General features: G+C 45.9%; 1 protein-coding gene across 3 annotated transcripts; it reads left to right on the forward strand.

Annotated features, from left to right (window-relative positions):
* The first annotated feature begins 886 nt into the window (after positions 1-886).
* On the forward strand, positions 887-25,681 carry CLDN18 (claudin 18). Of its 3 annotated transcripts, XM_070577553.1 has the most exons (6): positions 9,596-10,121; positions 19,192-19,356; positions 19,984-20,101; positions 22,396-22,506; positions 23,463-23,598; positions 24,108-25,681. In XM_070577553.1, the coding sequence occupies exons 1-6, from the start codon at positions 9,902-9,904 to the stop codon at positions 24,117-24,119; spliced, it is 762 nt and encodes a 253-aa protein (XP_070433654.1). In that variant the 5' UTR covers positions 9,596-9,901; the 3' UTR covers positions 24,120-25,681. The 3 variants fall into 3 exon arrangements, with proteins under 3 accessions (XP_008517765.2, XP_070433654.1, XP_008517764.2); XM_008519543.2 differs by lacking the exons at positions 9,596-10,121; positions 24,108-25,681 and adding an exon at positions 887-1,106 and having other exon boundaries at positions 23,463-23,863; XM_008519542.2 differs by lacking the exon at positions 24,108-25,681 and having other exon boundaries at positions 23,463-23,920.
* The last annotated feature ends 11 nt before the right edge of the window (positions 25,682-25,692 follow it).

The raw sequence follows: 25,692 nt of genomic DNA on the forward strand, positions 1-25,692 counted from the left end.
ATGTTTTTCATATTTTCGTGCTTTTTGCTGGTGATTCTCTATTTAAAATGGCCCCAAGCATAGCGCTAAAGTGCAGTCTAGTGTTCCTAAAGGCAGGAAGGCTGTTCGTGCCTTATGGAGAAGGGATGTGCTAGATAAGCTTCGTTCAGGCCTGAGTTATGGTGTTGTTGGCTGTGAGTTCAACGCTAATGAATCAACAACACAGATTAAATACGATGTCTTCAAACAGAAACACACATAAAACAAGGTTATATATTGATTGGTTGATGAAAACGTGACCACGGGAGGCTCGCAGGGACCTAAGCCCATATTTCCCCTGGGGGCAGTGATTTAGTATTTGCTAATTCTGGGTTCCTGGTGACTCTATAGAACATAACTACTGTGATTAATGAGAATAGACTGTATTTCATCCTGCCTTATAACCAGCCTCACCTAAGGGTTTTAAGTGGAGCAGCAGCCAGTACCTTGGGAAGACCACATGGATGAAGCCCTTTCATCTCCAAGTCTCTTATGACTTGGCCACTGGAAGCCCTGCCCGACCACCTACAGGGCTGCAGGCAGCGCCCTCTGCTCTTGCTTTACCCTCCACAGAGGGGAACCTGGTAATCAGGAAAGAAACTCCCTCACAAGATAAACAGTGAGTAGAGTGTACATATGGTGGAAAATAAATGGCTCTTGGTACCATGTTGTGGAAATTATCTCACTCAGGTAGATAAAGGAGGAGGGCGAGCCCAGGTGGCACTGTTGAGTCCCCTCCTCCATTGCATGGCCCATTCGTGACGTGTGCACCAGCGTCTTCGAGAAAACTCCATCGCTACACTGAGCACTCTCAGAACTGGGCTGTCCCCTTTTCGTGTGGCGCTCTGTGTCAACGCTGTACCCCACCATGGCCGTGACCGCCTGCCAGGGCTTGGGGTTCGTGGTTTCACTGATCGGGATTGCAGGCGTGATTGCTGCCACCTGTATGGACCAGTGGAGCACCCAGGACTTGTACAACAACCCGGTGACAGCTGTATTCAACTACCAAGGGTTATGGCGCTCCTGTGTCAGAGAGAGCTCTGGCTTCACCGAGTGCCGGGGCTACTTCACCCTGCTGGGGCTGCCAGGTAAGGGCCGGCACCTGGTAGGCTGGCGGGGGAGATGGAGCAGACGGGGGATTGCAGTCTTTGCCTGGGCACCACAGAGGGACCGCTGGGGAGGGAAGAGCAACAGCCCCACCAGCAGGGTGGCACAGGAGTGCAGGAGCCTTAGGGAGAGGAGCTCGCTGGAGCTGTCAGGTCTCTGTTCCCCTAACTGGGTGGTGCCCAATTCTCCCCAAGGGGCACATTTTTAAAATAACTCCTATGTGAGCAATGGCAGTGAGTCTCAATCACCCACGGGAATAGGATTTGGGAGACCCAGACTTTAGCCACTTCCTTCCTTTAGCCCCAAGAGTCCCCCTCCCTGAATCGAGGACTATGGATCTCCTGAACAGAGTTCCATCTCCCGTCCTCCTTGGGTCTTCTCCCAGCTTCCAGGGAATTCTAAGCACGTAGCAGCAACAGAAATGGGGCAGAGGAAAGGGCCAGAGAAAAAGAACCGAGTGCTATGTTTCTCTGGGGTGTGCCAGATGGGCCCCTTCTCTGTGGCTCCAGGCTCCTGACCTCCAGAAAATATGGGTCACCTGGAACCAGAATCAGGGCACTCTCTGCACAGAGGACTTTTGTGGCAAGTGAACTCTACCACACGGGGAAAGGTGTGTGGGCTGTGGTGCCCACTGCCCCAGATCAGCATGTTAGTCACACAAGGATTGTGTGTTTGTTCGCTCAGTAGATTGGGCATTTTAACTTGAAGAAAAATTCAAGTCACAAGAGTAGAGAATGTTAAAACTGTCCTTCATTCAAGTAACAGAGTAAGACAATGGATAAGCTTGTCATTTTCATTTTTTGGTTCTTTGTTCCTTCCATAGATACATATCAAAGTCTTGAGAGGGGCATTGATCTAAGGCGGGCATTGCAAGGAGGATCAGAAATAAAAAGTAGGGCTGTCCCCTCCAGGAACTTGGTATTTGACAGTAGGGTCAAGACTAAAACATGCACAGAAGGCACCAAGTGAAGACTTCAGTCACATGGTGATTCATTCTTTTATACCTTCCACACATTGATGGAGGGCTCGCTACAACCTCAGGGTTCTGTGGGCCTGGCACCCCCAAAAATGTGAACGTGCACCCCAAGCTGGATAAGACAAGGTACCAAGTGAGGAGGAGAGAGGGCCAGTGCTGCAGGAGAGGAGATGAGGAGGGAACTGCTCAGGGGAGCCTTTACCAAGGAGGAGAAACCACAAATGAACCTTGAAAGGTGGTTAGGATTTGGAGGGGCAGAATCACTGAACAAAAATCTGCATGAGCAAAGGCATGAGGGCGCTCCCACCCGAGTCTTCCTCAGGGGAAAGTGAAAGAAAGACACTGGCTGGGGAAGAGGGTGCATGTGGGGATGGTTATGGAGAGCACTGAATGCCAGGCTAAGAGAGGAAGGGCCTGGGTATGAACAGGAGAACATGAGCCCCGTCAGTGGGTGACCAGCTGTCGATTCACTGGGGCCTCCCTCCTCTAGGCACTGGAGGGAAGGGGAGCCACTCCCAGGTCCATGTGTCCTGCTGGCCCTGCCTTAGCTCTGAGTCTAACCAAATGCCCTGGGATTCTCCCTCACCTCAAAGGCAAAACGCCCAAAACTCTCCAGAGGCTAGGGACCTGGGTCCACACAGAGCTAGAGGCCGTGATAGAGAGAACGAGCCTGGGGCTGACCTCATACCACACAAGTACCCGAGTGACATCTGAGGGGCTCATACTGCTTCACAAAGGGCAAGTCACCGCGGCAACCCATGCACTGGCACTGAGTAAGCTGCCTTGCTATCTTGTCTGTAATCTCTACAAAACACCCTGAGAGCCTGGTGTGATTATCGTACGTTTAGAAACAAGGAAACCAAGTTCGTGTAACTTGCCCAAGGTCATATACAGATGGAGACTGAAGGAACTCAGCCTCTGTCCTGCCTGCACCCAAGCCCCAGGCCACAGCCCTAACAGGGAGCCCAGAAGCTCTCAGACACAAGCAGACACCTCTCCTGACTAGGAGCTTTCTACCCCCAATGCAGAGGCGCCTTCCTAGCCTCTTCTCTTGCCGAAGTCTGATGCTGCAGCCCCACACGGTCCTCTCCTTGGGAGTGTCCTGGACTAACAACAGGTGCCGACACCCTCCATACTTGTCTTACAGATGGAGACTTGCAGGAGCAAAGAGACTTGCCCAAGCTCACAGAGTTAGAACCAGGCCAGACGAAAACTGCCTGTTAGGCCTTTTCTTAGAACCTGAGTGTGTGTGTGTGTGTGTGTGTGTGTGTATGAAAATCCTGTGACTAGGTAGTTTAGAGAAGTATTTTCCAAAAATAGTGTTGTAGGAATCCCTTTTAAAAGAAAAAGAATTCTTGCAGACCCTCAACGTTGATTTAAATTATAGTTATTTTAATGTCACTTTAATACATACGAGTATAACAATAGATTTAGATTCCTCATGCATACACATCTTATATACATACAAACATCACATTTGCAAATGTAATCTAAATAACACTAAAAAACAAATAAACCCAAATTTAAAACTTAATTTGGTGTTAAGGGTAGTGTTCACTTGCATTGGGAGTTTAACAGGATCCTCTCCTGTGGTAGTGAGGGGGCTGCCCCTTGGTAGCTCTTTGCCGTTCTTGTTCACACGAGGTAAGGTGGCCTTGTGGCGCTACTGAAATGCGGCTCGAAGGCTGTCAACCCAATTATTTCTGGAATTGGGGAGGGAAAGTTCTCTGCTGTGTATTTACTGCCACTAATTGTTGCAATCAGCTACGTGCAAAGACAGGACGGTGCCATGCTTCCTGGTGGGGTTTCTGTGGTTTGGAGCACCAGGGCGCAGGTGCCTGAGCGCGGAGGGCCAGTACCACAGGGCGGGGAGAAATTCCCCGTGTTCTGTTTGAGCTAGAGTGAGCTCTTTGTCTGTGTGCCAGTTGAGGACATCACTTGGCTGTCCCCTGGTATAAACATGATCAAAAACACCAACATAAACATAAACCAGGAGTGGCCAGCCAGAGGATCTGGAACATGCTTGTTTTAATTTCCTTTCCGTTGCCATTGAAACAAAGGCACAGAATTTTAAAATTTCCATTGAGAAGCTTCACACTCCCGAGAATGCAAACACAGACTCTCGGGCTCAGAGGCAAGAAGTCAGGCACAAGCAAACCCTCCAGAGAAACCCCAGGCGTAGGACCGGTGGCCACCCTCCTAGACCAAATCATTTCATGGCCCATAACCAGCAGCCAACTGGTCCCAGGCTGACTAGGTTTAAACAAGGTCTCCTCTTGGTAAGGACAAGGAAGGAAAAGCAAAGGCCTTTGGCCCTGTCACACACGGGGAAGTAATAGGGAAATAAATAATAACACAGAAATTGTGACATTAGAAGGAATATTTATTCATTCAACACACATTTGTTAAACACTTACTCAACAGTGCTCCAGGCTGTCTGTATATGGGAAACATAGAAACATAGAGATATCAAAAGGCTCACAAATCCAGAAAGAGAGACATTGAGGAAACAGATCATTGCAATACAAAGTTCCTCAGCCTCAGCACTATTGACAGTCTGGGCCATATAATTCTTTCCGTAGGCTGCTTTCCTGTGCATTACAGGATCTTTAGCAGCTTCCCTGGCCTCCACCCTCCCCCTCCCAGTTGTAACAAATAAAAATGCCTCTAGACATCGCCTTATGTCCCCTGGGGGGCAAAATCAGCCCCCATCAAGAATCCCTGCAGTAAAGTATAGCAAGTGCTATGCGTGGTACAGGCTGCAGACACGAGGAGGGGAAGGCTTCCTAAAGGAAATGATGAGTGAGCCGAGTTACCAGCGACATGTGCAAGGTACCCCAGAGGATAAGGAGGCAGACAGAGAAACACCATCTGGGAAGATTCAGTGGCATGAGAGAGCGTAGCATGTTAGGACAATTAAAATTGCTTGGTTCTGTGTGTGTGATATGAGCCGGGGAGGGGGTGAGGCACAATGAGATGTGTTAAACGTGTCTTAGGAAGAATATCTGTAAATATTCGGCAAGAATGAAAATTAATAAGGAAGCTTTACTAAGAAGAATTTAAAAGCCTTAATTAAATGAAAATATATACTACAGGTTCCTAGATAGGAACATTATAAAGATGTGAATTTGTCCCTAACTGATGTATGATAATAAGTAATATATTTACTAATTTATTATTAACAATAATAAAATTTATTGAGATCTTACTATGTGCCAGGCATTGGGTTAAGGAATTACCATATATTAATATACCTAAGTGACATAATTTTATATATTTACACTTTAGTTTTCTCAACAACCCTGTGAGGTAAGCAGTATTATTATTTCCTTTTCATCGATGAGGAAACTGAAGCCCGGAGAGGTTAACAATGTCCCAAAGACACAGTCGTACTTAGTAGTCAGTGTAGTACTAGGTGTCAGGGCGAGGATTCAGGCCCAGGCAGACTGCCCCAGAGCCCAAGCGCTTCTCCATTACGAGAATTCTAATCAAAACACCAGTAAGGGTTTTCCTCTGGGAACGTCACAAAGTGTTTATCTATAAAAAGTAGCGGATGAAATTAACTTTTGAAAGTTTTTTTTAAAGAAGAAAATAAAAGTGGGGGGCTAACTGCCAGATATTCAACCAAATTCCAAAGCTGTAATAATTAAAAGTGTGCTTTGGCCCAAAGATGGACAGACAGGTCAATGGAACAAAATCTAAAATCAGGAGGACGCATCTGTGAATTTAATGCTGTAAACAGAGAGGGTTCCACCAAGCAGTGGGGGGACGGTTACCCAATTGGTGCTGCAGAAATTATTGACTATAAACCAAAATAGATTCCAGACTGATTAAATGTAAAAATACATGATAGTTTTAAATCTTCTAAAATTCTAAAATAATCCTAAAATCGTTTCTATCTCCTAAACGGAAAATAAATTCCTAAGACAGAAATGGTGGAGGATAACACAAAAGAAACGAAACTCATTTGACTGCACCATTCAACAAATATTTGGGAAGCGTGTATTATGCACCACGGACTGGGGAGCACATTTTCTCTAAACCATTAACAAAATTAAAAAGCAAATAATCAATGGGAAAAGATCTTTTCAGTAATCATAGCAATATATTAAGATCTTTAACAAATAAATAATTCATATAAATTTATAGGAAAAGTGCTAAAATTCCAGTAAATAAATGAGGAAGTACAAACTGAAAACTCAAGAAAAGAACAAAACCAATGCTTCATAAATATTTGTTTAAAAAAAAAAGTTTCAAACTGATTAGTAGTCAAAACCATGCAAATTAAAACAGGCGATCACCTACAAGTCCCCAAACTCACAGCGTAGGTCAGGGTGCAGTGAGGCAGGAGCTTTAGAATACTGCTGCCAGGAGCAAAATTCGTGGAAAACAGTCTGGTTCTACATAAAGAAGATTTTTTAAAACTTCACACCTTTTGACATCTTAATTCCACTCTTAGGAATCTATCCTAAAAAAGTAATCCAAAATGCTGGCAGGGAGTTATATGTAAAAATGTTCCTCATAACGTCGTTTTTCATACCAAAAAAATTGGAGGAAGGGTACAATCTAACTGTATAAGAATAGATGCTGTTTAGGTGAATAATAGCATTTCTACGTATTAGAATACTAGTATGTTTATGTTAAAATACTAACTTGCTCATATGGAATTAAATGTTTAACATAAAACGTTACAAGATGTTTACAAGGAGCTTTCATTGCACATGTATGCAATTAAGTGAAAAGAGCAAAACATCAAATTGTACAATCTCTTAATCATTTCTATATATATACAGAGAATGGATAAAAAGGAAATATGCCAAGTATTTTGTGTAGGATTTAAAATTACAAGTGACTTGTTAACACTTTCTCTACTTTCATATTTTCTATTAATAGTACCAAAAAGTAGAATCAGAAATTGGGGATAAACAATGTGGTGATATTTTAAAAGAAAAAAAATAATAGTTGTACCAATCATTTGCCTTGCTAGCATACTAATTTTACTCCTCCCTAATTCCTGGATATAATATTTTATAATGCTATTTGACCACCATTTTTACCTAATTACCATAGATGGTGTTATATTAACATTCCTAAAAAGCTGTAAAGAAAAAGCGGGAGAGTGGGCCAGCCCGGTGGCAAGAGGTTAACTTCGCACGTTCCACTTCAGCGGCCTGGGGTTCGCCAGTTCGGATCCCAGGTGTGGACATGGCACCGCTTGGCAAGCCATGCTGTGGCAGGCATCCCACATATAAAGTAGAGGAAGATGGGCATGGATGTTAGTTCAGGGCCAGCCTTCCTCGGCAAAAAGAGGAGGATTGGCAGCAGATGTTAGCTCAAGGCTCATCTGCCTCCAAAGAAAGAAAGAAAAGGAAAATTGGAGGAAACGTTTTCTCCAATGTCAGTAAAATAATACAAGCTCCTGGAAATTTATAACCCACAATGACACTGCCAGAGCTACATTTAAACCTGAATATAGGAATTCTTTCCCCTAAGAAGTCAGGAAAAAACTTTGTTCCATTTTAAAGGTGATTAAACAAAGTTGTACCAACCCCATTATTGTTAAACAGAATCAGACCATGAATTATCTCAGAGATACATTTAATACGTTTTAACAAAGCCTATTGCCATGAACAAGGAAGCCAGATTTTCCTCTTGGACCCCAATTCACTCTTTGTCAGTGATGGCAAAAGCAGTGGTCCACTCATTTCAGAGCACAGAAAACTCACCAGAAAGTAAAAAATCTCATCTTCCAGATGTTTTAAAACATGTAAATATTTGTTTCACATAAAAAAATTGTGCAGACTTACAATTTCTCTCTACTCATTCAGTATTCTACTTAGGTCGAGGTAGCTTTAGTTTATCCTTTAAAATTAACTTTTCCTCCTTCCAAAAAAATAAAGTCACTGTCACCATTTCAAACAGGAAAGAAAGCTTAATGCATTATTACCTATGTAACTTTTTTCCCTGTCTTGCAATTTTGCATAAAAACATTTGCATAGGGAAGTGGGAGGGAAAACTACCAGGAGTGAGAATAGATAACTTGTAATAACCTATTTTTTACATTTTGCCATTTTCAATCTATTATTTCAGTGGCATTATTGTCAATGTGTTTGAGGGGTGTTAAGCAAATGTCATAAAATGAACACCAGAAACAAAAGTCTGACAGATCTCTTTATGAATAAAAAGCCTGCCTCTTGTTTGAAATAAGATTAAAGTGGACTCTGTCCACAGAAACAGTGGCAGAATCATTCCCGAATTATTACAACATTTTCCAATCTAATTGATTAATCCCCGTCCACCAGCAGAGACCAGAGTCACTTGTCTATTGTCCCCTCCTCCCCTTTTAGGGTTGGTCCTCTAGCTCAGTTCAGGGGAGCCACAGCCACCAACACCATTCCATTTTAAGTCACATGCTCTCGCTTATGCTCTTATTTTGAGTTTCCTGGTTCATGCTTCCTTCTCTACAAACGCAGATCACAGAACCTAGAGCAAGGTGTGCAGCTGAGGGGAGTGTTGCCTCCATTCAAACTAGGGGGGAGACCTTCCATATTTGCTTTCTGTGTTTGCTGGGAGTAAAGCTGTGGGAGCGCCGGGAGGGTGCGCCCAAGATAGCATTGAAACGTCCAGATGGACAGGCTTGTTTCCTGGGGAGAACCTGTACAGGGTAGAGATTGGGGTGTGGGTGTGTGTGGGTGTGTTTCAGGGCCTTGAAATCCAGATTTGGGGAATGACCAATTAAACTGTATCTGAATTCAGAGACCAGACACATGACCCACGGGAAGCCACAGATTGATCGATTCTCTAACGAAATTGAATTGTGTAGACAAAACGCAAGGGCTGATCTCCAGCTGATTCTCTCTTTTTTGTAATTATATAACTCCTGATATTTTGACCAACGGTAGTGAAAACTTTTCAGCAAAACGTAGAAGACAGTGTGTGAAATCTCAAAAGGCTGTGAAGTATTCTGGTTTAGTTCCCACGTGTTACAGATGAAAACAGGTAGCACACAGCATGGTAACGTCAGCGTCCAGAGACGATCCTAGGTCTCTGAGTGACCGGCTCAGGGTCTTTGGCCCAGCCAGCCCTGGTCCCTCCTCTGGCCTTTGTGGAACCTTCTGTTTCTGCCACATGGTCCTGTGGTTCTTGTGGCAGGAGTGAAAGGGCGAGCTGGAGGTCAAAAGGATGGCTTGCTGCTTCCCATCCCAGTTCCAACACCTGTGGACCGAGAGCATGTCTCTAGGACTTGGCTCCCTGTTCTCAAAAATTGGGACAACTCTGCCCAGGACACCTGCCCTACCCATTTCTGTCAGGTCAAAATGGGAAGACGTAAGTGAAAAGTGGTTTATGAGTTGTGAGGAGAAAGTGTAGAAGTCTGGTTTAAGAGATTCCTGGGGCCATTTTATTACGCATAAGTTCCGCCAAGTGGCTTCCGTGACAGCAGGGGCTGAGGAAGGGCCGGTGGGGTTCTCATTGCGCTGGCCGTCAACTCGCCCCAGCCGGCGGCGTGCTCGGGATGCTCGGAGGCCAGCCAGGATGCCGGGATGCCGGAGGCTGGCACGAACCAGACCAGCTGGGCCTGCGCCGCTCAGCAGGACAAGTGCCTCTTGGGGCCGGTTCCCTAACAAATGAAAAAATTACGCCCTTGAACCAAGAGTGAAACTGAACTATCTAAGGAAAACACTGTGAGCAAACACGGAGAGCGGAGGGAGAGCGTGGGTGAGAGCAGCTCCCTCCAGGGCGCCGCGCGGTGGGCCCGCACCTTCCCGGGGGAGGCGGCGGCCGCACGCCCAGGCCAAGGCCATGTCCACCACCACCTGCCAAGTGGTGGGCTTCCTCCTGTCCGTGCTGGGCCTGGCGGGCTGCATCGCTGCCACGGGGATGGACACGTGGAGCACCCAGGACCTGTACGACAACCCTGTCACCTCCGTGTTCCAGTACGAAGGGCTGTGGCAGAGCTGTGTGAGGCAGAGCTCGGGGTTCACCGAGTGCCGGCCCTACTTCACCATCCTAGGCCTGCCAGGTAGGCGCGGGCCACCCCTGGGCCCACCCGCCGGGAGCGGGGCCAGGGGCTGCTGCTCTCGCTGGGGCCGAGGGACCCCACGGCAGGGGGGGCTGGGTGGGACCCGTGCAGCGTCGGCTCCGACTAAAGGTGTGAATCTGAGAAGTTGGCCCCGTGTCAAAGACAGCCATAGCTGAACAGGACAAAATCGGAGAATTCAGTCTTAAGTCAAAGGAATGGGCAGTAAGGACGCAGGTCTTGAAAGAATGGGCCTGTTGTGGGGTCATGCTACTAGAATAGACTAGAAAAATGTTCCTCAAGAAGAAAATTAACTGTGTGCATGTATGTGCCTGGGCCTTGCTCCTGCTTGCACATCCATGAGAAGAGAGAAGCAGGATGGGGAATATTTTCTTGTCGCTGAAAAAGTTTTTCGAGAGCTAATTTCATGTCATTTTCAATTTAATTTCATTTTTCTTTGGACAATTGGAGTCTCTATAGGTACCAAAAATATATATTGCCATTAAATTAGAAATTTTCTTTTTCTGCATTTGTGTTGAGAAGTTCTGGTATGCACTCACAATGTATGTCAGAATAGAATTACGGAATTACAGTAATTTCAGAAAATAAATATAATTATAAATGTGATATCCTTTCAGCCCTGAAGATGGAATAAGTTAAACCTCTGCTTTTAATACAGATAACTATTTCAAATATGCATCATAGGAATTTTGCATTCTGGATATTATGGGTGCTTTACTTGTTTTTTTTTTTTAAGTAAAAAGAAAATAAATGATCACGCTAATTAGTGGCTCCAGGGAGTGGCCAAGATGTGAGTTTGGTGAGGAAAGGAAGAGAGCGTTGGGTTTTGCCTCTCTGAAACAAACGCCTTGTAAACAGGTAGATGGAAATAAATTTCACAAAACTGTTAAGAGCCTGTGAAGCCCTTGAAACTGAATCGTGAAAAACAATTCAAATAATTCATTTTCAGAAAGAAATAGAAGATAGTGACAGAGTAGAAGAATTGGGGTATTTACTCCATTTTTGGAAGCCATTCATTTTTCAGGACCAACAGGATTGCGGACTCTAGCGAAGGACCTGCTTAGGGGAGCAAGGGAGGCAGACCCTGGCCTGAGGGAAGGAAGCCACGGAGGAGGGATTATGCTGTCGAGGGAGAGCAGAGGTCGGAAGGGAGGAAATGCAAGACCGTGGATTGCTGACTTGCTAGCTGCACCCAATTTTATCTATCAAAGGAAGGAAGGAACTACCAAAGGAGGAAAAAAGATTGACCTTATATTCAAAATTTAGGCATGACATCCATAACTTCATGCTCAATAACCCCTTCCCAGGGCTCCGTCACACGTTATCAGTCTCTGTTTTGTCTGTGTCTTTCCACACGTGGGCTCCCAAATATTCCCACCCTCCTAAATGGCCAGACCTCTTTGCTGCCACTCTCACTTGTCCTTCTGGTTCTACCAAGGGATCCCATCCTCCAGGAACCGTCTCAGAATCTCCCCCACCTCCACGACCCCCCCACCCCCAACCCCCACCCCCACCCCGCTTCCCCCTGGCAGATGTACTCTCTGCAGAACAAGATCCCTCCCCCTCGCCCTGTCTCCTCCAAGGCCGACCTCTCCACCGGGCTCTGCAGGCCCCACACCATGCTGCCTGGTCGTCCCTGCTGATCAGCCCTCTCCTTCTTGCCTCGTTCATCTCTCCTCCTCACTTATGCCTGTATCCTCTTTTCCTGGAAAACCTCTAGATTCTGATCATTGTCAAGCTCTATCTCTCCCTAGGTCACTAACAACCAAATTAAAGGACTAAATTTTTCTACCACCTCTCACTCTTAACCTTTCTCAGTCTGGTTTCTGTCCTTCACCTCTTTAGAGTGTTTACTCCTTTCACTGTAGCAAAGGGTTGGACAGAATCCTCCAATCACCCACTTCCAGTTCTCAGTTCTCATCTCCCTAGATATTTCAAAACCCAGCACCTTCCATGGTTCCCCACTCCCAGCTTAATCAGGTGCAGACATGACAGCCTGACACCCATGCCCTCCCACCTCCCTCACCTCCCTTCCCTGCCCTATGTCTTACTGTTCCTCTGCCCTCAGCCTATGCTTCTCCCTGTCCATTTACTATACTCTGGGCTTGGTCCTGGACACCCATTGCCCCCACTGCCTCTGTGCCCCCTCTACCACCTCCATCTCCACAAATCTTCCTGTGTGCGAGGTCCAGTTCACATACCACCTCCTGCCTGACGCCTCCTCACATCCCCAAATTGAATAGGATCCCACAAATCTCTGTACCAAACCTAGAGCATTCTGATAGATTGAGCATATTCTCTCCTCATGACGCTGCTCACAATTCTGAAAAGCTAAAACACCCCCAGCAGCCATCACAGAGGTGTACCCCAGCCCTGCCTGTCCAGATTGAGGGAACAAGAGTCCACCAAAAGCCAGGAAAGACATTTCTTGGGACTGAGCTTGCAGAAAAGGGGATACTTCCAATCACTGACAATCTGTGGCCATGGAGAACAGCGTGGACTTAAGAATAGCCAGTCCTCGTGCAGCAAGAGGGACTACAATGTAAATTGGCATCCCGAAATGCAAATATTTGTTTCATGACTTAAGATTTGGCCGACTGAGGTGAGGGTTGGGCGGGAAAATTACCAGGAGGAAGAGACTAAAAAGAAGCTCAAAAACTGAAGGCAGGAACGTAAGGAGATGGAGGAGCCAGAGCGTGGCTTGTGGACACTTGGGATCCTGAGGGAGCTGGAAGGAGGAACACTAACCAGCCAGGACCTGAGGCCTAGAGGGGATTCGGCCATCGGAAACAGCTGCTGAAAGCATTTTCTTGAGCATGACAAGGGGTCTAGGGAAGAGAGACCTGATGCAGAGGAGATGGGTAAAATGCCTGGAGATAGAAATGCAAGACGATGGAGAGTTTAATTTTGACCTACAAGCCTTTCTGCTGGAAGGGAGTACCACCTTCCAACAGAAAAGTAAGCCTCAAAGTGCTATAAAGACATGAGGCCAATACCATTATAATACTTTAGTTAATGATCGCTACCAGTTATTCAATTCTTCCTATGTATAAGCTCTTTTCTTGCAAAATCTCACTTAACTTTTCATTCATCTGATAAAAATGTATCACATTTAGTTGGAACTTATGGCCGTAGAATAATTTCATTCCATTCAACTAGCTATATGATGTAACCTACAGATAGATTACTGAGGCACACCATGGTAGTAGCGGGACTGTTTACCCATTTACCACCCGCTCTGTGTAATTTATAGCCCAAGATTCCCTCTCACTATATTCCAAACAGTCAATGTAGTATGGAGTTCCCCAAGGACAGTGCACAGAAATAAAAACAGCTACTATTTTTTGGACTGCACATAGACTGTCCAGTTTAACCTTCACAACAATACAGGGCAATACGTATTAGCTTTATTTTTACAAAAGTGGAAACTGAGACTGAGAGAGGGGGCAAGCTCCCACGGATACCGAAGCTCCCATGGATGGAAGATGCAGAAACAGCACATGAACACAAGGCTGAAAGGCTTCCAAGTCTGTGTCTTTTCCCCTGCCCCATGCTCAGGCCCTGTTTCTACATTCCGGCTGGAAGGGGCCACGTTTATAATTGAAGAGATTGGCCTGGGTCTGAGCACAATAAGAGTTGAGAGTGTATGGGCACCTTGACCCATTTATAGCAACATCATCAACAATGCACAATTAGGAGTACTAAGTTTGAAGAGTGGATGACTTGTGTCATTCTCAATTCCCCTCCCTGGAGACAGTGGGAGGGAAAAGCAAAGGGCAGTCAATGAGCAGGATGGAGAGGAGGCGAAGACCTGGCAAACTCCCGTCCCTGGCGGCATGATGACATCGTGGTCAAGTCAGGCTTCTTCTAACGTGTTTGCAGATATCTGGACTGCATTTGGTGCGGTGGCGGGGATCTCTGGTTAGAGGCAGGTCAGCAGGAATCAAGGGCATAGCTTGGCCACCTACCTCTCTTGGCCTCGATTTCCTCAGCTGTGAAATGCTTCACAATAAGGCATGTGTGTGAAAGTGCTCTGCGGCTCGTTGACACGATCTAACTCTTGGCGTCATTAAATCATTACTTTCATGTCTACGCCACCCAAAGCTCTCAAATGGTTAGGACATTTGATATTCCTGGTTTTTTTCTTCTCCAAAATCAAACATCTTTTATGAACCCGAATGTACAAAGTGAAGACCATTGAGGGTCTGTTTTTCTCCTTCCCATCTCCTGCCCTGCCTGTGTTCCGAGCGCTTCACTCGTTCTCAGCCCCGTTGCAGGTACTGAGGGTCTTGATGTTTTTCGTAAAACTGGCTACATTTCCTCCTTTCTACCTCGATGTGAAAAACAGCAGCCATGGAGAGCTAGGGAGTTTCCCATCAGCTGTCCATCACGTTCACACGCACCGGAATGGGGAATTTAGCGAAACAACATTTACCCCCGAGAACAATCCCGCAAAATCTGAAGCAAAATCCATAAGGGAAAAAACTATGAAACTGCTCTTAAGTACCCTTTCTAAAGAGCTTCCCTGTCTATTTCTTCTTACTATTGGCTGAATGTTTCACATCAAGTCTAGCGCTCACGATCCTGTGAAACCAGTTTGTCTTTCCCCACTGTCTGGTGAAAGAAACTGACCCTGGGAGGTGGAGTGGTTCTAAGGTAGTTACCAAGTTGAAATGAGATCTGGGGGAGCCTCTTGGTTTTCAGTCAAGCTGCTTTCCCTTTCTTCAACAAAGAGACATGTTTTAGCACAAATATACCTTTTTAAATATACGGACAAACTTCTAAAAGTGTACACACTATTATACCTCTGAAGGCAATCTCACAGAGAACTGAGAACACATTGACAAAGCCTAAGAGAACCTGTGTCTTAGATATAAAATGCGGCTGGCTGTCCTGATTTCTCGATGATCAAAGCTATGTAGAGTCAGGATCCAAATGCCTCCTCAGCTTGTGGTTGTGGAGGTTGTTGCTTTGATAGCAAGCACAGCCACCCACAAAGCATCATGCCCTAGCATGGACTAGTCAGTGGTGGGGCATCATTTCTTGGTGGGGACACACATAGTCAGAGGTATGTAGTTGGACACCCCCTTAGTGGTGAAAAGGAAAGGCAATGAGGATGGAAGCCATCTACACTGCCTTACCCATCAGCCTGCTCCCCTGCTCACTGCCAGCCAGATCCTGAACCCATCCTTCCTGATCTTCCCCTGACCTTAGTCCAGGCCTTTCTCCTCCGCCTCCTCCTTTAAGATCTTCTTCCCCTCTTGCCCTTTACACTCCCTCATGCATGACTTTTTCAAATCCTCAACCATAATTTATCACCATGTGAGAGGATTCAGGTTTGTACACAGTTAGTGCAAGCCAAAGCCACGTAGGGTAAGAGAGAAGTACATTCTTTTTAGAGAAAGGGCAGAAAGTGACATTTACTGCTCCTGCCTTAGTCTATGCTGGTGCCAAGTAGCATCTGTTCTTCACAATGTCTCTGTGTAAGAGATATCTCTATCCCACTCCAGAGTTGAGGAAGCAGCATCAGTGAGATTAAAAGACTTGCCTAATGACATTCACCTGGTATCACATTGTTCTGTAGGATTTCGGTAGATACAAAGGACCTCCATATTGGTTCCCTGGGATCTCTGGAGAATCTAGGCACTTCCACCTTGTTCTAAAGGGCTTTTCCTCCGAGGCCTGGCCTCAGACTTCCCTCCTCTGGCTCCCCTCCTTTGAACTCCTCCACTAGCCTTTCCAGCCTCCAATCTGAGGCCAAGCTGTGCCTGAAGGTATGGGTCCTCTCCCCCCGCCCCCAACAAAGGCCCCAGGTCCAGGCCTTTGGCCCCTGGTGACTTGTTGTCTTATCAGCACCCCCCACCCCACCCCCTGTCCCCCAGCCAGCTCAATGATGTCAGTCACTGGGAACTCTCCTCTCAACTCCAGTCTGAGCACCTCTTCCTGAGCCCCCTTGAGGGCTGTTTTCCCAGATTATTCCTTGAAATTTTATGTTATTGAGCAATTAAATGAAAATCTCAAGGGGTGGGGCCAAAACATTGATATTTCTTTTGAAGTTCCCCCCAGGAGATGCTAAGAGACAGCCAGGGTTGGGAACCACACCCAAAGTCCCCTTGCCTGTCAGTCCGTTGCTCCTTTGGGGGAATAAGATATTTTGCAACTGGCAGGGAACGCTGAGTTGCCATTTTTCTGTTTGCTTCTGTCAGCCCTGACGCCTGCCCACCCTTCAGGTCTGATAATTCTGCATTGTTCTTTGGAAAGAATGCTGTGGTCACACCTTTGGTGCAGGGAATCAGACTATAGAGCCCATTGACTCAGTGTTATCAGCTGATAAGCCTGTGCCTCTTGCTCAGAATATCAAATAAGAGACAGAGTGGCTAAAAAAGAAACCTATCCTGAAGTCTGGGGCTGCCCCACAAATCTCCTCTCTGTAGCTGCCCTGAACCACAGGCTTGTAGTTTGTGTGTGTTAAAGAGAACTGGAACCACACCACGAGTGACCATCAGAAAGTGGTTCTACTATAATTCCTTAGCCAAGGCACTCCCAAGGTGAAAAGAAATTTGAGGTTCAAGATTCCCAATAAAAATATAATCTTCCCAGGTTGTAAAGTGCCTGAACGCAGAGATTATTTCTCATGAAACTATACCTCCTAGAGCCTCTAGCAAAGGGTTTTTCAGAGAATTTGAGCTTAAAAATACTTAATGAATGAATAAGTGAATTCCTGGATGAGTGTATGAATATGTTAACGTGTGACTATGAAAGTACATAACGTGCGCTGGATGAATATACAAAGGCGTAAATGAGTACACGAGTAGATGACACATATTTGCTTTTGTTAATGAGGGAATGAACAGTGTGTTTGTTCCTGGCATCTTGTGGCCCCTGCAAAGCCATTGGGCGAGGCTTTGGAGAACAGAGGTGACACACTGGAGCCCTCCTATGTAAGGAATGGATCCAAGGGCCACTCCAAGGCCCTCATAAGTTCTCTTTCCCTTACTAGAGCCACCACTGCTCTCGCATCAGAACTCAGCTGCAAGCCCAAGATGCCAGTGTTAATCAATTCTCCCAGGAATGAATAGTCAGATCCTGGAGGATTGATCCACACCATAAACCAATACATTTACCCTGGGAATACAGTTGCTAATAGGACCAAGACTGATGATGGCTGCTTGTAGAATTCTCTTCCCAGCAGAGAAGCAAAGTTAAAAGCAGAAGTTTCTTTAGGGAGAAGAGAATCAGAATCAAGTGAATGGAGATCGCTGGTGTAGATGGAGTAGCTGGATACCGTCATCTCTGCACAGGGAGATACCCGATGAGAAAGGTGCCAGGCCCCATTCCTCAGATGCTGCAGAAGCCTCTTTAATGAATTCTGCATGGTCTACCTCTCCTTTTTCAGTATGTTTTATTGATCACCAATTCTTCCGTCATGACAAATTGCTTTGCGATACACACCTTAGAGTAAATAAGCTGCCAGTTCCACTGATATTGGCCATATTTGAGATGGAAATCTTCCCAAAGAGATTGGAGAGAATTCCCTCCCAGGGCTCCCCTGTCTTGAGAGTCACATTTATAAATAGTCTCCTGGGACAGAGTATTCCGTGAGATGATTTTTGGAGAATATCCCTTTATGCATTCTTAGCATCCATTTCAGAGGATGACATTTATGGCCAAGCCTCCAAGTTTGGAGGATCCTATTAGGAGCTTACAGATCCCTGTACCTTGACGGCAGCCAGACTCTGCCGGTTTTTCCAGGATAAGGTACCTGAAAGCAACATACTGTGTTGGGAAAGTAACCATTTTGAGACAGTTCTGAGTTTGACCCCCAGCTCTGCTTTTCCCTTCATATGTGTCCTTAGGTAACTTAACCTCTGAGTCTCAATTTCTTCAATTATAAAATGGAAGTAATATTATCTACATTGCAGGAGTTTTTTAATGTGGATTAACTTTTTAATGAAAATTGTTTAATTAAAAGCCCCTAATAGCTTTCAATCAAAAGTAGCAATTGGCCATGACAACTAGGGTAGGACGGAGCTCTCTGCCTTGTATCACACAGTTCTTCAGTTCTGCTTTATCAGAACTACCCACACTGGGGCCTTTCCCTCTGAAAGAGACCAAAGATTCATTTGTCTTCCTTTTGTAAAATTCATTATGCTTGTAACGGACATGTTTAATAACTGTCTTTCCCCTCCTTGGCAAAGGTCCATGAGGGCAGAGACCACATCTGACCTGTTAATTACTGTCAATCCCATGCCTAGTCATGGGGCTCAGTAAAGAACTGTTGAGATGAGTCACTGCACTTTAAGGAAGCACTAGAAGCCACTTTGGATATATCTGGAGGGGAGGTCACTGCAGGAGAGTCCAGCACGACCAAGAGCTCCCATTGATTCCTGGAAAGGGAATGGCTAATAAACTGTGGTTGGGTTGGGTTGAAAGGTCTGAGATTGATATAGTAGTCTTTTATATACACCCCAAATCACAGCTCACCAAGCCCTTAGTTGTCCCTTTGGAAAGAGGCAAAAATACAATGCCCTTGGTATATCACCTAGTGACCTTGCTTTATTATATGCTATAAATGAACACTGCGTTTTCCTAAAGCAGACCCAACTATATGAAGCATTGAGCCTATATGGAAAGACCAGAGAAGAAAGACGTTTGGGTTAGAAGTCAAAGCAAGATAGTTTTACTCCAAGTTCTATCAGTAATTTTTAATGTCACCTTAATCAGGCCATTTCCCCTTCCTGAGCCCCAGATTATCAAGCTTTAAAATGGGGAAATAAAATAGTTAAATTCCATTGGCCCTCCCAGCTCCAGCAGTCCCTAATTGTCTCATTCTACATTCACATGCGTGTCCTCCATCAATTAGATGATTGTAAGCAATAGTTTTGCATTTCCCACAATTCCACATCCCCTGACAACGACAAGGTTCACAGTTTATGGAATTGCTATTTCTCAGCAGTTTGGTGCTAGTTGGTTGTGGTTGCAGTGTTTTATTAACAAAGCTTTGTTCAAGTGGTCTTATTTGTCTGCTTGTCTCTTGCCCCTTGTCTTGCAGCCATGCTGCAGGCAGTGCGAGCCCTGATGGTCGTGGGCATTGTCCTGGGTGCCATTGGCCTCCTGGTGTCCATCTTTGCCCTGAAGTGCATCCGCATTGGCAACATGGAGGACTCTGCCAAGGCCAACATGACACTGACGTCTGGGATCATGTTCATCATCTCAGGTGAACAAGGAGCCTGGGGTTCCCCCTCTCAAATATGCTGCTGGGAATGTCAAAGCAAAATCTTTCTGGTAGAGGAAACACGGTTCTCTCTACTGAGTGTGATCTGAACATGGATCAGAGCTTTACACACTGGGATTCAAAATCTGAGATTAAGGCCCCATTACACTCTGCGGAATTATCACAAGTGCTAAAGCTCCTCTCAGCTGCCAACCCCACCCCGTTATAAGAGACTCTCAACCCTAGGGTAGTCATGTGACTCAATCCCCAAAGGCATTATTTTGGTAAGACTCTAGAAAATGATTTTAAGGGAAGAGCTCTTAACATAGTCAAAGGACCAGGCCCAAAATATTTGTACTATTGACCCCCAGTCCCAAAATCCGTAGAAAAATCTCTTTCTGTGCACATGTAAATCCTTCCACAATTAGGGAGATAAGAGAGTCTAAGCACCTAATATAACATCTAGCACATAGTGGGACTTCAATAATCAGTGCTTGGATTGACCACTCTGTTATGGGAACAGGATATTCTGCAGCCTGCTCCTCTACACTCATTTACGCACACGCTGCCTCAGAAACATGGTGATCTCTTTAAAACTGACTCTGGAGCTTTCTTATTCTTTGCCCACAGGTATTTGTGCAATCGCTGGAGTGTCTGTGTTTGCCAACATGCTGGTTACTAACTTCTGGATGTCTACAGCTAACATGTACACCGGCATGGGTGGGATGGTGCAGACTGTTCAGACCAGGTAACCTCCTAATCTAGTCTCCGTATTCCATGGGGAATATTGTTGTAAAAATCCGATTAAATACATATGCCTAATGTGATTGTCAGTGCCTGAAATAGCAAAAATTTATCAGAGACAACCATGCCATATCATAAATCAACAATGATCTGTAAATTCATAAACTTCATTTCAGTGAAATATCCTCAGTGATATGACTTGGGGCTGATCTGACATTTGCATTGAAATACAGCGACAGTTCACAGTATTTATCTAACACTCTTACACAGGCCCCATTGTGGTGGCAATGAAACAGGCACTGTTAACCCAGGCATGTAAATGAGTATCAACCCGCATCTCCAGTCCATGACAGGAACCTGGCTAGGGACAGGTAAAAGCTGGAATAGAAATGAGCAAGGTGTAGTTTAGGTGAGGAAAGTAATGTTTCTTCCTTGTACAGCTGCTTTTTTCTCTCATTCATTAATTCATTCATTTTACAAATTTATTGAGCACCTGCTGTGGGCCAGGAACTGTCCCGAGTGCTGGGGATAAAGAGAAGGTCCCCATTCTCATGGAGGTTACAGTCGAGGAGAGGGAGATAAAACCCCACTATAATTTGGTGTCTGAAGAAGGGTAGAACTTTTAAAAAATGGAAGAGGAATTCCACACCCGTATTCATTTAGCCACTTCAAAGGAACATATTTCATAGCCAGAAGCAGCAGCAAATTCCTGAAGGAGAAAGATCTTGTTCTGGGACAACAATGTAAATATTATACCTTAGTGACTCGTTGTCTGCGGAATGGATCCACTTGGTATTTCTCCAGCCACACCATCATGGGATACAGGCAGGGTGTGAGGATATATAAATCCATTACTCTCTGGCTCCCTGGAACTCTAATCCCCATCCTTGTTCCTGCTTTATTTCAAGAATGGGAAGGAAGTGATCCCCACAAGCTGCCCTCATCCTTCTCCATGGCCTTCCCATGGTCTCTTGCTTACAAGGGCAACTTAGAAGTACCCTGACCAACTCGTCCTGGTTTTCCTGGGACTTTCCCAGCTTTAGCATTGAAAGTCCCACATCCTGGGAAACTCCTCTGTCACAGACAAATCAGGATGGTTGTCATCCTACATAGAAAAGCCCACCTTGTCCAAAGTATCTGGGTACCTAGTGTCACTGCTCCTGACCAGAAGAGTCACCCACCCACCTGGCACCCAGCACTAATGCCTGTCGTCACTCTCTCCTGCCATCTCCCTGGAACCTGCCCCTGTCCCTGGGGCAGGCAACTTCAGTCCTGAGACTGAAATTACAGGATTCTGAAAGGCCTCCAGAACATCTTTATCCACGGATGGGCTGTGGTTTCCCCCCTTCTTTCTGTCTTCTCATCTGTTCTACCCAGAATTCACACAAGACAGCATAGCTACCAAGAAAGATCTTGGCAGCCAATTGATGGGGCTTTGGTTCTGGTTCCCCATTCGGTCCCAGGATCCCCTCCTCTGCCATTGCTGCATTGAGTAAAACATTGGCAGAGTCTAAGCCCTGGACCAGAGCACAAAGCTCCTGCCTTCACACGATACACGGCTTGTGAGGTGTTTTGTGTTAGCCTTTCATTTTATAACCTGAATTAATCATCAACTTTTAAAAATTAGAAGTGCCAGAGGTTGGGTTACTCAGAAACAGATCCTGAGGATCCGTGTGTAAGTGATTTACTAGAGAAGGGGAGACTGGATGGGGAGGGGGCAAGCAGGACAGGGAAGGGCATGCTTTCAGATTAAGCCTTGCACTCCGCCTGATCCTGAGGAGCTATGGGGCATGAATTACACCTCCGAGTTGTCTTGACTCCAAACTTTCACTCCTGCCTGAGTGGGTGGTTGCCGGGGTTCCTTGAGTTAGATAAGACGAAAGCTTCTTGGCCCAAAGTAAGAACTCAAAGGACCAAAACTCCTTCAGAAATAATAACTGGAGATAGTCCATATCTCTCGAACTTTTCTGGCCAAACCTTCGAGACACTCCCCTTTGCCAGTAGGGAGGAGGGGGCTTTCCTGAGGTGTTTCTCTGGGATTAGACACTAACAGGTATTTCTCTGCCTGAGTGATGCTAGGGGCCCAAGAATCTCCTGCTGTTTCGCTGATTAGCTTCAGTCCCAAGTCCATCCTCCAGGGCACCTGAGAACGTTGCCTGTGACCCAAAGGAGTGTATGTTTCGGGGGCGTGGGTGGGGATAGATGTGGAATCCAGAAAGGATGGGCATGGCCAGGTGCCGTGTGGGGAACCTGGGGAGTTGAGTCACCCACATTCACAGCCACCATCTCCCCGCTCAGGTACACCTTCGGTTCGGCTCTGTTTGTGGGCTGGGTCGCTGGAGGCCTCACGCTCATTGGAGGCGTGATGATGTGCGTCGCCTGCCGGGGCCTGGCGCCCGAGGAAACCAAGTGAGTCTCCCCTCCCCGACCAATCAGATGTTTGATGCGAGTCCATCCTAATGTGTAATTTGCAGCCAGCATGACAGCCCAGGGATATGGAAGAACTTTATGACTAAAGGTTCAGGAACCTTCTCTTCTATGGGGAACCTAAAGAACAGAAGGGGAATATTTCAGCCTGAGCAGATTTAGGAATGATCCTATTTGAAGGGAAAAAACCCATCCCTCTAGGTTCCCTCTGACTCCAGTGTCCTCCTCACTCAATGGTTCTCAGCTGGAGCATTTTGTCCCCCAGGGGATGTTTGGCAACATCTGAAAACTCTTGATTGTTACCACTTTGGGGTGGGGAGGTGGGTGATACTGGCATCTAGCGGATGGAGGCCAGGATGCTGCTAAGTCTCCTACAATACACAGGACAGGGCCCCACAACAAAGAAGCATCCACTCCAAAACGTCAATAGCATATATGGCTGCTGAGAAACCCTGCTTACCTCCAGGAATGGACCTGGAGCTGGGAGCCCTGCATCCCAGTCTGGTCCTACTGCTAACTAGCCCTGTGACCTCCAGCAAGTCGTTTGCCAGCTCTGGGCCACTGTTAGCTCCTCCATGAACTAAGCAGATTAGAGCAGATGGGCTGCCGTTGGTAACTTCCAGCTCACAAATTCTATGATTCTTTGGCATTACCATGTTCCCCTGGACAGTATTTCTGGTTCAGCTTCATTTTAGCTGATTACCAGAGGGAGCTCACCAGTCACCAACTACCAGCTTTAATAGAAAGCAAGAAATTCTGCTCCAGAAAAACCAGTGTCTCAAAGCCTGGGGTAAGCAACTGCCTCAGTTTGCCCAGGACCAGGGCTTTCCTGGGACACTGGACTTTCAGTGCTAAAGCTGAGACATTCCAGGGAAAATGGGGTGGTTCGTCCTCCTACCGAATACATCTATGGTCATGGAATGTTTCTCTCTTTTCAGCTACAAAACAGTGTCTTATCATGCCTCAGGCCACAATGTTGCCTACAAGCCTGGAGGCTTCAAGGCCAGCACTGGCTTTGGGTCCAACACCAAAAACAAGAAGATATACGATGGAGGAGCCCGCACAGAGGACGAGGTACAATCTCATCCTTCCAAGTACGACTACGTGTAGCCCTCGGAGACACGTCGCGCGGGCAGAAGAAACCCCCCCATTAGAGCTCACCCCAAAACAAGGACATTTTACCTTGATTCCTGATCACTTTTGCCTCACAATTGGAAGTTAGCAAAGCCTTGATTTCACCTGGTGAGGCCAGATGGTCTTGGCCACATGTCTCCGTCTCTAAATGTTCCATCACGAAACAGCTGAGTTATCGGATATGAATTAGAGGCCGTAGCTCATATTTTCCAGCCCTCTATTTCCTTTTTTTTTTTAATATAACCTCCCCAATCTGATGATAGAATGTGGTTTGAATTCCTATCAGACATATGGATGATTTAGACAGACTCTCTCTCTTTCTTCTAGCCAATTGCTCATTGACGATCTATTTCCCAACTCGTCTCCCAGAACAATTGTAAAAGGAAAAAGAGAGAGTCAGTCAAAAGACATCATTTTCTGCTATCTAATTTTTGCCTCCCTTTCCCCAGTTTGGCTACTAATAAACACTGACTGGAGAAGAGGTGATGGGGAAAGATCTTAGTAATGTCTCCAGCTCATTATCTGAGTTTTCTCACACTGTGATTTTGAACGTTACCTGACCAAAGTGATTTCAGTTTGTGGAAACCACGCCTTTCTGCTTCCGCTGGCATCTGCTAATTCCAGCCAGACTCTCCCAGCGTCTCCAGGGCTCTCCACTGCAGATCTTCTTTGTGTCACCAGCCGGAAAGTGTCCCTGGAGGAATGAGAAAAGGATTTCTTTTTTTTTTGTAATCTAAATATATTTGGTATTCTAAATATAGTTAGAATAACTAGTGTATTAGTGAAATGATACACTGGCTCTGTGAATTAGCCTCACCCCTGCACGTAGATAGAAGAAAATGACAAAATAATTGCTTTGACGTTGCCTCTATTGTACTTTGTAAAGTCACACTTAAGTCCGAATTTCATGAAATGCTGACTGATCCTAATCCTCTCCCCTTGAGGTCTCCAGGACTCTGATCATACATGATAGAGTCAGTGTAACCCTTTGAAAACCAGATAATGGAACACAGCAGATCCTAGGAAGTGAGTTGAAACCAGTTCTTTCAAAAAAGAAAAAAGTGATGAGCCTGAATGTAATGTTATGTTTCCAAGAGACACATATCCACACTTGCACGACTACAGGCCACTGTCACTTGACAGTCGCACTTACTTGGCACTGTGGTCAGCTTTGTTCCTCTGAGAGCTGCTCCCGTCACTGAATTCACTAGAGTGGTTGGACGGTTGGACGTTCAAGAACCGAAAGCTCTCTGCAGCACACACCCTCCCCGTCTTTACATCACTGCTGGAGAAGGCCTCAACTCCTTCTTCCGGGCCACCAGATTTCCATCCTGGCACCAGAGCCAGGGTAGGCCCCCCAGGAAAGGGAGGTCAGCGCAGTCTCTCAAAACTACCTAATCAGGCAGCAGCATTCGCACCGGGGGAATCTGACCCTTTGGTTATTACTTGGGAAAAAAAAGTCCTCACACCAATAGTGCGCGTGAAAGTGGTCTCCCAGAGATGGCTGAATATCCACAGGGGTCTTCAGGCTGAATGGACCATGTCTGGGGGAAGACCAGATCATGGCCCATTAAACAGAGGAATCGGGAAAGGAGCCAAAACAGTAAACTCAGAGACCCTTCTCACTAGACAGCAATGGTTTCAGGCCAAATCAGATAGAGGACCCAGGGGACTCATTGTCTGGCACTGGGTAAAGGACAGACAGATAAATCAATTCAAGCAAAGGAACTGGGGATCGGGGGAGAGGAAGCTGAGCAGTCTAGGGCATCAGGATTTGAGTTGAAGGTCATGGTGAGCTCTCACTCCTACCTACAGAAAGTCCCTGGTCAGGTCTGAGGCACTGGGGTGTGGCTCAGCTGGGTTTTGAATTCGCACATTCTCTATCCAACACTTAATTGTTTGAAAGCCTCATGTAGTTAGATCGTGCTTTGTAATTTTTTTGTCGCTCTGACTTATTGTATATGCATTGAGTATTAACCTGCATGTTTTGTTACTTAAATATTAAATATACTGTTATCTCACATTGGAACAGCT

This window comes from Equus przewalskii, chromosome 15 (assembly GCF_037783145.1).
Source record: "Equus przewalskii isolate Varuska chromosome 15, EquPr2, whole genome shotgun sequence".
NCBI classification, from domain to species: Eukaryota; Metazoa; Chordata; class Mammalia; order Perissodactyla; family Equidae; genus Equus; species Equus przewalskii.